The 12,541-nt window shown below is 38.2% G+C and overlaps 1 protein-coding gene across 5 annotated transcripts in view; it reads left to right on the top strand.

The window, feature by feature from the left end:
• Positions 1-12,541, top strand: part of AKAP7 (A-kinase anchoring protein 7) — a 140,402-nt gene that overhangs the window by 68,130 nt on the left and 59,731 nt on the right. For all 5 annotated transcript variants that reach the window (XR_007470722.1, XM_033407201.2, XM_004263827.3 and 2 more), the window contains exon 7: positions 11,303-11,450. Coding sequence is in view for 4 of the 5 variants with exons in the window: in XM_033407201.2 (XP_033263092.1) it covers positions 11,303-11,450 (148 nt within the window). In the remaining variant the exon portion in view is untranslated. The remainder of the gene's footprint in view (positions 1-11,302; positions 11,451-12,541) is intronic.

Below are 12,541 nucleotides of genomic sequence, written 5' to 3'. Positions count from 1 at the left end.
GGTCTTTGGCAGAAGGAAAAGAGTTGGTGATTCACAAACTGAAAGCTTCTGCTAAGTGACACACGTCATTCCTGTTCACATCTTATTGGCCAAAGCAGGTCATGTGGTCCCTTCTGAGTTCAGCAGAGCAGGAGGTGTAACCCGTGTGCAGAAAAGGACCCACCAGAAGGGCAGTGAATATTTTGAACAGTTACACATTCTACTTCAGCATCGTTTTCCAGATGTAGTTGATCAGCGTGGCCTTTTTTCATCCATCGTGTTGTAGCACTGGTGTTCGGCAGCACGTGGTTTAGGAAATGCTGATTGTGATAACTCAGGCTTAAATGTTACTTTTGCTTCAAACATACAGATTCTTTGGGCATTTTTACTTATTTCTAGCACTTGTATCCACAGGCAAAATTCTGATTTAAGTGTAATTTAAGAAACAGTTTTAGAGCTTGCATTAAAAGATGCAATGATGAAGTATTCAGGGTAATTAGAATTGCATGGGTTTGCCTTAACTGTATTCAAATATAAATGTTCTCTCTGTCTCAACCATTACCGTTAGTGATGGCAAAATTTTTTTCTCAAGTCATTTTTAGACATTTTGAGATCTCTCTAGATTTCATTTTTCTAGTCAAGGACAGAATGGAGCATAATGATCTTGTACGAAACTGGCAAGCCCCGTAGTGGGTTGATTATGGATAAAGGCAAAAGGGAACATATGATCAAGAAAATGTAAACTTTATTCCAAAATGGTGTTGCTGTAAAATTAGCTTGTTTAATAGGTGACAGCTAATTTCCAACCCACGTGAATAGTCACATAGAAGCAAACCAGCTAAAATTATTTGAATGGCAATGAGATTTTCTGTACCACTGCAAAGAGTGCCCAAGCTCACTGGCCAGTCACCTCTTGTTAACTATAATTAACTGCAAAATAAAAGAAGGTAAAGCTGTATTTTTCTTGCGAGCCCCATTTAGATTTGAGGGGAAGGTAAGGTTGCAATCCAAAACTATAACTAGTTTACATTGGAATTATATTTCCATTCCTAAGTATGAGCTGATTTATTTTGACCATTCATTCGAATCTTATTCTCCCGAGGAGAGGTACCTTAAAAATAGAATATACTAAATTGCTCAATTCTTCTAATTGATTATTCCTGTAAATTAAAGAAAAAAATGTTATTGGTCTCTTTGCCAGGGCAAAACTTCACATTAACTGTAGTTAAGACCTAACAAATCTAGCTCATATTGCCTGAGGGATTAGCCACCCTTGACTAGAGGAACTCCAGCTTGGTTCCTGCAGTAAGTGTTCTTTCTCTATAACCTACCTGATAGCAACATTTTTAATTGTTAGTAAACATTGTGACACCATTTTGGAAACCCATCTTTAAGGCCTTCTAAGTACAACTGTGTCTTTACACTGCCCTCAAGCTGATGGCCAGAGTGTGAAAGTACTTTTCTTCCTTCCTTGGCTACGGCCTTCCCCACAGCTGACTTTGACTACAACAATTTGTTGCATAACATTATTTAGACCAGAACATTTCTTTCAGAGTGATTTCACATTTGTCTTCAGCACTACTGTGGGATCTTTTTTTTTCTTTTCTAATTAATTGATTTATTTATTTTTGACCGAGTTGGGTCTTCGTTGCTGCGTGCGGGCCCTCTCTAGTTGCGGTGAGCAGGGGGCTACTCTTCATTGTGGTGTGCGGGCTTCTCATTGTAGTGGCCTCTCCCATTGCGGAGCACAGGCTCCAGGCGTGCGGGCCTCAGTAGTTGTGGCACATGGGCTCAGCAGTTGTGGCTCACGGGCTCAGCAGTTGTGGCACGCAGGCTCCAGAGCACAGGCTCAGTAGTTGTGGTGCACGGGCCTAGTCGCTCCGTGGCGTGCGGGATCTTCCCGGACCAGGGCTCGAACCCGTGTCCCCTGCATTGGCAGGTGGATTCCCAACCACTACGCCACCAGGGAAGCCCACTACTGTGGGATCTTAATCAGCCATTACCTGGGAGAATGTTCTGTGACTTCCTCTAGTGGCCCTGCACCTTTAGCAGTGTCCTCTTCCTATTCGTACCCATTCTGTTTTTCATGACTTGGTCCCTTTGGGTTCCATCTTGCTCCTCACCCTCCCTGGCCTATCCTGATAATCAGAGAACGGTAAACAGAGGACTTAGTGCTCTTGAACTTCCAGTGCAAATATTTCTAGAACTTAATTCAAAGGAATCAAGTGGGGGCAGTAACCACCTGGGAATTAGCTGAATGGATAGGGAAATCATGTCAAACATACCTCCCAACAGATTGTAACTTTCTATCACATGTATCCCTACTGGCATGTGCCTAAATTGTACAAAGTAGGGATGAGGTAGACGTGCAGGGGATGGTGTCAGGTTTGGCTGGTCTAGCTTTCCTGGGTGAGGAATGTACTGGGTAGAGCAGAAGAGCAAATGGAGTATGCCAGTGTATATGATCTTTGGAATACGATCATCCTAAGATTCCTTGCTTCTTGTTAACTCTTCTATTTTTATTTATTTTTTCCCTACTAAACCCGCTGCTTATTTTATTAGTCTGGAAGTGCTTCTGAAATTTTGAAGAGATTCTTAATTTTTAAAATCTCTAAAAATTACTGGCTGGTGTGTTATGTTTTTTTTCACTATACTTTTTGGGAAACAGTATGTAATTGAATACTCATATATTATGCTATGAGTCCAGTAGAGAAACTATGTAATCCTTTTAATTTTGTATTTCAAGAGTACACCAAAGGGTGATTTCACAATTGAATGTTAGATTGTTTGAAATGTGGTCGAAAGAAAGATTCCTATTGAATATTATATATAAAATTATTTTACATAGCAATCTGTGTCACGTTGAAAAAGAAAATCTATGAATACATTTCTTGCTCTACCTGGAGAGAAATATTCATTTTGAAATTGGTTTAAGGGCTACACGTGATTCCCAGGATACATGTTTAATGACTGTTCTATATCCAATTATTGTGGGGTTTTTCCCCCTAACTCTCCTTTTATCTAATATGATATCCAGGGAATGTTTCCAACCAAGTAAGTGAAAAGGCTTGTATTGGTGAGCACCTTGCTTTCTTGCCCCATTTCCTACCCTATAGCACACTCAGCGTGAACCTTGGTGTCATTATTTCTTTCCCATTCCTTAGCTTAGTTCTTGTTGGGTTGCCTTTCTGTTAGGAAGGAGCTTTGTCCTAAGTGGTGTGCAGGGAATATGCCCAGGCAATTGAAAGAGGATGAGTTAGGGGAAGTAAGGTGTCCTCTGAGAATGAAGGGAGGGAGGAAGGAAGAATGTTGATGGGAGGGGAGTCAAGGAAATTGATTAATTCATAAGAAAGTGGGAAAAGAAGAAAGTACTAGATGCATAGGAGCCGAATGAGCTACAAAAACGCTCTAGGTGTTTCTTGCTTAACATTAAGTGCTGTGCTTAGTGATGTCTATGGATGCATTTAAAATATTTTGTCAATGTACAGTCCCTGCTACACTGTCTAGGTACTCAGTTCTCATTTAGGTTGAATCTGAGGCTATAGTTTGGTCTGAAATTCTGTCTGTGGATAATCCAACCAGTTTACAGGAATGGTTCCATGCTTCTGACCTCTAGGCTATAAAAGCAGAACGGATTCAACCACAATATATGTTGAGGTATATAGGCCAATGTTATAGGCCAAGTTAAAATTGTTCGTTAGGATTTTTCTATGAACTGATTTCTGAATGTGCTTCTGCAGAACGCTTCACTGTCCTCTTCCGTTGTTGAGATCCTGAGAGTTTTTTGCATCAGTAGCTTGCTGGCATTACTTAATGTGGAGAGAACTGTTGATTAGAAGGCAAAGCTGTTGCAAGGAAGGAGGGAAACAGATTAAGTTATGTGTATAGCTCGTATCTGGGGAGAGATTTGGGGAGGTGGGGGATATTTCATGTTTTATCTTTAGTTGATAGAAATAAATGGTTAAGTGGGTGAATTCAGGAGAACATGTCCTTATTTGCTCCAAAAAGCAAAATATTAAGAAAACAGAGGTGGTGGGAGGAGCAGGTTGTAGTTTGTTTACACCTGAGTGACCACAGGCTGCGTCGAGCCAGGAACTCAGCTGGAGTTTGATCAAGGGGAGCTGAGGGTCCAGCTGAGATTGGGCTATCAAGGAAGCATCCTTGGATGCCTGAGTTATGAGGCTCTTTGTTTCACTGGAATGAGAAAAGCCACACACAAATATAAACAGTTATATGTCCAAACAGCATCTGATTTCTTACGCTATACTTGGAGAAAGCTTGAGGAGGAATTGCGGTTTGCTAAGTAGACAAAGAATGAGCTTATATGGGAACAGTCTGTGTTGTAAATAAAGGTATTGAGACATCCCTGTGCTTGTTGCACTGAATCTGCGGCCTTGAGAACTTCCTGGTTGCCGTCAACCTGTTCTTTCCCAGTTAACGTGTCGTTAGTCAGTATAAATGAGCTACATGTTTGTGGACCAAATTCATGTTTCTTCCTCTGTTCTATTTGAGGCCAGCACCTCATGGAAGGGAACTCCAGGCCCAGGAAACAATACAGTATATTCTCTTGGTGCTTTTTGTGAAGTGGCTTCTGCTGCCAGGAGTTGTCTTGTCACCTGCCCTCTGTGACAGCTTTGCTTGTCACTTGATAACCCCAAGAAGCATCCGACTCTTCTCAGTGTTAGGACAGGGAGAAGGGGGTGTCAACAATAGGTTAAACATTTAGCTCTAGCAGCTTTGTTTCTACTTATTATTTGCTGAAAGGTGCAATATTGCAAATGTTCGATATAGCGCTAGGGTAAAAAGTTCCTACTTTTTCTTTCTCTGAAGCCTCCAGATTAAACAAAACAGTAGTGCTAAAAGCAAGTATATAAATAGAGGGATTAAGAGGATGACCTCTTTCAAAAGCCTTATGAGGCTTTTGAAAAGCCTCATAAAATGAGATGCATAGATGCTCCAGCGTAAGGTAAAATGAAGAATTGAGAAATACTGGATACTCAAAGAGTTGGTTTAAAAAACGCAGGTAATCTCTGCCAGTATTTTAGTTGATTATTTGCATATTTGCAGTATAAGAAGAGTTCTTTTTATAGGCTGGATTATTTGGGTAATTTTTACTATGTGGAAGTAGCATCTATGAATTCTTATCTCCCTTTACGAAATTCATTTACTATGGACATATAATTATCACTTTATTAATACTAATGCACATATTAAATGCAGGTCTTTTAGATGCTCGAGATTCTCAAAGTAATTTTCACATTGGTTTTAGAAATATGATAGTATATATGATTATATCTTAAGAATGATGAATATTCTTAGAATTTTAGTATTTTAAATAATGAAAGAGCTTGAATATTATCATTCTGTTGTTTTCAATTTATCTGTGTTCTCCACTTATCCTGAATCTGAATCCAAGCTCTACTTCTTACTAGCTGTGTGTCCTTCGGTAAGTGACCTGATTTCTCTGTGACTGTTTCCTTGTCTGGGGATAATAATGGTACTAATCTTACAGGGTTATTGCAATTATTAAACAAGTTAATAAGTTCTTAGAGCAGTGCTTGAACATAGTAAATACTATGTAAGTATTTTCTATTATTGTTAAACTGATGGTAGGAAGCATCATTTTTTTCAGATTGGTACAAAACAATGAGCAAAGTACAACTGTTTTTTCTGTTTTCCGTCACTTGTTACTTTTTCATCTCTGAAGTTACTGACAGGCACGAGGGAGGGTGTCGGGGCCCCAGGCAGGTAGGAAATGGGCATTGCTGGACAGAGGGTTGAGGCAGAGCCCAGGCCCACAGGCTGGCCGAGAGCTGCAGGAGGAGATGGGAAGGCTTCAAGGCAGTTCTCACTCGGGGGTGCTGGGCATTGGCTCTCAAACCACCATGCTGTTCTAGAGAACATTAGCTGTGTGGTAAAGACTCTTAGTCTCTTTCCATCCCTGTCAAGAACAGGCTTGGGTGGAACTGAGCCTGAATGGGAAGTGTCTCCATTTTCCCCACTGAGAGGGGCTGAGGGAGGACTGCAGCCAACAAGGAGATCATCAAGTGTCTGTATCAGGAGCAAGATGGCAATAAAAGAGTACAAGTAAGAGTGAAAAATGTAGTTTTGCTGAGAGATGGAGTCATTAAGAATCGTAAAGTAAGATTTGCTTCAGGGAAACCCCTTGTCAATATATAATCTTTTTATAACTTTGAATCACCAGTATGTAACTTTTCACTAGGATGACTAGTCATCATTAAAAATAATTTTAGTCTTTTAACCAATATCGTATCACTAAAGATATGTACCTGTTTTCCACTTATGAAAATGAGTGTAAAAGATTACCATATTCCTCTTTAATCAGCTGATGCCCCAAATGACAGGCCAATTTGCTTTGGCTCTTAGTTTGCATCCTGAATTTTGGTTTCATGCCATTATCACAGGAAACATACTTTTCTTTCATAGCTGTTGGGTGACAGGAATAAACTATTGGAAAACAACAGAGCTCCAGGAATATCAAGCTTAACCTCAGAAGGACACAATTTTTTTGATTGATATGCAGGCTATTTATTTTTTCATCATGGAAGTTGCGATTATTATAATAAGATAACAAGTGGGCTTCCCTGGTGGCGCAGTGGTTGAGAGTCCGCCTGCCGATGCAGGGGACACGGGTTCGTGCCCCGGTCCAGGAAGATCCCACATGCCGCGGAGCGGCTGGGCCCGTGAGCCATGGCCGCTGAGCCTGCGCGTCCAGAGCCTGTGCTCCGCAACGGGAGAGGCCACAACAGTGAGAGGCCCGCGTACCGCAAAAAAAAAAAAAAAGATAAGTAACAATATGAAATTATCTTCTATTACAAAAAAAGTTAACCTTCTTAACAAAACTCTCATTCCATTGTTTTTCTGATCTCAATAACTTTGTTGTAGAAACTAAAGATGAATAATAAGTATTTCATCTTTCAGAACCTTAACTGAATGATTTTCACACATTAATGTGATTTTTCATATTTTGTGGCTCTGTTTCCTTCCTATATTGAAAATAGAGTTGGATGCATAGTAATATAAGATTGAGCCCTCTTTGGTGCCTATTAAATTATACACATCATTTAACTAAATATAAATGATATGGTGAGTGCTTCCCGAGTAAATAATTTCCATTACCAGATGCAGCCATGAGACGATTCTAAAACTACACATCACACTCTCGATGGCATTTTTCCTGTATTGGCTCTTTGCATGCCAAGTTACAATCAAGAATGAAGTTCCTCAGGGTTTCATGGTCCATTGTATCAGAAGTTACCAAGTGGCTTTGAACAGCACTGATAATTCTCCCTAAACAATACTTGAAACTAGGCCAAAGGGAAGTAAAACTTCAGTCATTTCTGAGGATTAATTAGGATAGTCTTGAAAAGTTTTTCTGTTTGATGTTTCTTGCCACTAATTTATTGTTTCAAAGTGTGCTGTTCTGTCTTTAACTTCCTATTTTCTCCTTCAGTGTTATGATGCATAATTGATATGTCAGTTATATTGGGTACAATTATCAATGTGAAGCCTTAAAAAATATACCCTGTTTCTGTTAGGTCCAAGGCAAACGTAATTTTCAAACATAGTACTAGACAATCACAAGGCATATTCAGAATTCCAGAAATGCAACACCCTTAGCGTGGTTTTGTTGAAGATACCCTACATATTGTTGGAAATAATCCCAACTCTCAGCCTTTACAGGTCAAATTTTCCTGGCTTTAACCATTTTTCTGTGGTTTTTCTTTGAGCTTTCCTAACATATTATACCTCCATCTTTCTTTAAATGACAGGGTACCTTGGAAAGTGTCTGGGCTGTGAAAAAGGGAAGCAAAGAGAAATTTGTGGTCCAAAACTTGAAAACCAGCCTTGTAAGCTTTAAAATATAACCTTGCCAGGGTGATGTCTCTGGGACTAGTTTGGCAACCCAGTGGATCCATTCAGAAAATAGGAGGCTGCCTAGTCTTACTCTAAAGACAGGCAATTTTGATGTACTTGTTATTTTCTTTGAATGATAGTCATTTCTTTATTATGAAGGAAGAACACCACCTGCTGCAGCTGGATGGTGAGACTAATTCATAGATTTTACTAGAAAAGAGATATATTGCCATGGGACACAAGAGCCTAAAAAAATCCTGCAAAATATATTGTCAAACAAAAAATTCCCCAGAGAACAAAGATCATGCTAATATTATATATCAGACAAAGCAGATTCTCATAGAATCTTCAAGATCTTCTAGATCTTTATTATTGAAGATGTTTTCTGATCAGGGCATATAACTTCAGTGCCTTCTAAGGCCTCATGCCTCTTTGAACCACAGCTCTCTCTATAAATTATGGGTTAAAGAATTAATTCCATTTCACTCTTTGGTAAAAAATAACTCCTTAAGATTCATGTCGGAAGTCATCTATGGAGAATTCTTGCAAAATAGTTGGTGCTTACTTTTTGCTAAAATTAAATTAATTAGCCTAACAGATTAGAGTAGCTCTTATGTTTCCCTTATTTCTTATTTTTTAAACAATGACATCTTACAGAACTGAAATGGAGATTATAGTGGCTAGACAGTGCTGGCAATGGTATCTTGAAAACTGAAGGTCCTGATTTTTCTGCTGACTTATCACTGATCTGTCTGGTCAAAGGGAATGACACCCTTCCTTCACCCCACCCCCACTCAATAAACACACACGAATGAAAAAGCATTTGAAAGAGAAATAAGAATGGTCAGTTTCCATTTACTCGGAACCTTTTCCCCCTGAAATCTTACCTATTATTTTCACTAATGGTAATTATATATATCAATATATTACAGCATTTACCATATTTCACTTCTATAAATTTACTTGTTTAGTGCATGTGACACTTACAGGTAGGTAGTATTGTTAATCTCATTTTACAGATGAGGAAACTGAGGTCACATGGCTGAAAAGCGGCTGAGCCAGGACTTGAACTCATGCACTGACTGGCCCTCAGTATTAGGCTCTGCTGTCTCTCAAGGCATTCAACTCACCAAATCAAAAGAAATCCATTCAGTTTCATTCTTGTTGAACTTTGAATGAACAGCATTTGATATTGTCAACTATCCTCTTCTTGAAACTTTATCCTCCTTTGCATTGTGACAATTATTTATCAAGCACTGCTCCGTGTCAAGCACTGTTCTAGGCACTGGGGATATTTCAGAGAATAACAGTCAGATGAAAATCCTTGTGTGGAGCTCACATTCTAATGGAGAGAGACAGCTAATGACAGACAATGAAAATAAACATAAATTACAGAGTATGTTAGAAGATGGTAAGTGCTATTAAAAATATACATAAGTATGTATAAAGGGAGAAGGATAGAGAGGATTTGGGAGTACCTCCTGGGTGGGGGGAGTACAAATTAAATGGCATGGTTAAGTGAGGCCCTATTAAGAAAGTAATATTTGAGCAAGGAATTAAAGGAGATGGGGATGGGCAATGAGGAGGATATCTGGGGGAAGAGCATTCCAGGAAGAGGGAACAGGCAGCACAGGGGCTGTGAGGTGCATATGCCTGGCATGTTCACGGAAGAGCAAGGAGGTCGGGGAGGCTGGAGGGGGTCAAAGGGGAGAGTGGTGGGCATGAGGCCCAGGAAGTAGGGGGAGAGCAGAACAGGAGCCTGCAGACCGGTCTGGTAATTTGACTCCTCCTTTGAGAGAAATGGAGACCTTTTGGAGAATTTTGACTAGAGGATGACCTGATCTGGATGTATGTTTTTATAAAATCACTCTGGCTTTAGAAGAGGCAACGGTGGGAAAACAGGAGGCTGTTGGGATAATCCAGGTGAAAGACAAAAGCAGAGGTGGCTCAGACAAAGGTAGCAGGAGAGTGGTGAGAGTTGGGTGTGTTTTGAAGGTAGAGCCAACAGGATTTGATTGGAGGTAGCGTTGAGGGAAAGAGGAGAATCAAGGATGACCCCAAGGCTTCCAGTCTGATCAACTCGAACTGAGGTGGGAAAGAAAGTCTGTGAGTGAAGGGGTTAGGAAAGATGGGGAGCTCAGTTCAGACATAGAACAAAAACATGTATCAACAAAACATGTTAAATATAATATTAAAAGTTAAGACCAACCTAAATGTTCAACAATAAAGAATGGAATGAATAAATTATATCTCCATACAATGGAGTACTATGGAGATGTAAAAATATTTTGCACATCAATATATTATTTATTGATAGGACATATTAACTGGAAAAAAAGCACTGGTGTCAGTTAGTACTCATGGTATAACTCATGTTGTGCATAGGAAAAATAAAATACATAGTAAAATTTTAGTAGTAGTAATTTGGGGTGATTTAGTATTTTTGTTTTTATATCTCTGTTTAAAATTTTTTTGTAACTTGTGAGTAAAAAGGGAGAGTATATTCTAATTGCACTTGAGTAAGATTTATATAAATATAATTTGATAATAATACATATGCATAAAAAGGATACTTGAAGGATATGCACCACAGGGTTAATGTATTTTATATAAATAACAGAGTGATTTTTCTTTTCTTTTTTTCTAGATTCTTTATATTTTCTAAGTTTTAACAAATAACAGGTATTTCCAGGGCAATGTAAAAATATATATAAATTTAAAGAAAAAGTTTGCGCACGGTCAGCTGGTAAACTTGCCCTGTAAAGTACTGTATCTTCATCTTATGGACTGTGTTTTTGGACTGTGAGATGGGTATAAGACCATGTATAGTAAGGGGAGGGGAAGACATTCTTTCCCATATTTGGAGGAACTACCAAGTTACCAAGGGCATCCCACTGTAATTTTTCAACAACCAGCCCTATTCCTGCTGTGAAAGTACACTGAGAATCAGGAGGGGCAGGTAAAGAAGAACTTGGAAGATCCATTGACCGCTCTACTCTAATTCAAATAACCTTTGTCTTTCAGATGATTTTTTACATAAGTTTAAAAATTGCATCCATTTATTAAAACATTTTACACACTGTAAAGTGTTAAGATCCATATCACTTTAAAAAATTCACCCATTGCTCCATTGTTGTTGGAGATGATTACTCTTCCCATGGTATATCAAATTTCAACTTGATATACTTTATTATTTCTGAAGCTTAAAGTATATGAAGATTTGAATTTGAAACTCAACGCTCTTTAATGATTTTTTTAAAAAAAATACAACTCATTCTAGGCAGAGGGACTTTAAAAACAACTTTACAACAATTTTGTGGTATCCATTTTAAGATGCCAGTAGGCAGTCAAAATGTAATATCAGGTTCTAAGAAAGTGGTATAGATGTGAACTGGTTGCTTAGGTGAAATGATTGATTGATGTGATTTTGTTTTGTTATTTCAAGGGAGTGAAAAAAATAGACCCCAAATTCTATGAAAAATTTATCAGTCACAGATTTGGAGAAGAAATGGTACATCGCATAGATCTTTGCTCCATGCTGAAGAAAAAGCAAAGTAATGGTTATTATCATTGTGAGTCTTCAGTTGTGATTGGTGAGTGCCATTTAAAAATTACTCATTATCTTTGATTTTGATTTCTTTAGCATAATTTTGTTTTGGCAAATGTTTATGTTGTATGTTTTTCTCAACGACGTATTTTCCTAAATATTACGTTTTGACAGTAATACATTAAACATTTTGTGGAACATATTTAGTATTCATGTTTATTAATCAAGATTTTAGTACCTATGGTTTTTATACTTTTGTGCTTTAAACACAATCATCATGAAGTCTTCAAATGTTGATTCATAATTCATTTCAGTTTAATTTTATTTCGTGAATATGAAGAAAGCATTTTCTCCAGTGAAGGCCTACGTGACCACAGCATTCTATACCAGGCATTTTTGTGTTCACTGCTTCTAATTAGGAAGAGAATGTGCCAGGTCAGAAAGTTTCACTCTGGGAAGGGAAAGCATAGGTGGCCTGCAAAGATTGAAAACTTGTCCTTTAATTTCTTCCCTAAGAAAAACGTGTTTTAAGGGGACACAAAGATTCATACATAAATGCTCTGTCATCATATCAGGGAGATGGCATGTGATGAGACAGGTTCATACACAATTATGTTTCCGAGTGCAAAGTGTGTACACCAAATGAAGAATCTGAAAAACCAGAACAGGGGTATTTCTCATTGTTTGCAATGTGAATGTCTTTTAAAGGAGCCTGATCTGTTGTGATTAAAATATACAATTTCAAACTGGGCAGTCTTCTTACAAAATTGTGAACTTCAAGACAACCTGATTTGTATACTTTTGAAGTAACATGAAAATACTCAGAGAAGATAAATACCAATATCTAAATATTTCAAGGTCTTCAACCAAGGTAATTTCTCTCCACGTCAGCTTGAAGAAAACCTATGGAAATATACATCCTGAAAGAATCTTTATACTGAAGTTTAAAGTATGTTAAAAATGTTCAAGAGACACAATTTTGTTTTTAAATTCTCACTAGAGATCTTCAGAGAAGTCATTATTTTACCTTCCAAAGATCTTAGCAGCTATCTTAAACAGAAGATAATATGTCATTTGAATTTTATGTTCTGGAACATTTCAAGTGTGCTTTAAGGAAGATTTTTGTGTTTTCAGAAT

This window comes from Orcinus orca, chromosome 12 (assembly GCF_937001465.1).
Source record: "Orcinus orca chromosome 12, mOrcOrc1.1, whole genome shotgun sequence".
In the NCBI taxonomy this organism is placed as follows: Eukaryota; Metazoa; Chordata; class Mammalia; order Artiodactyla; family Delphinidae; genus Orcinus; species Orcinus orca.
The sequence above is the reverse complement of the archived record's forward strand: the minus strand, read 5'-3'. Positions and strand labels throughout refer to the sequence as shown.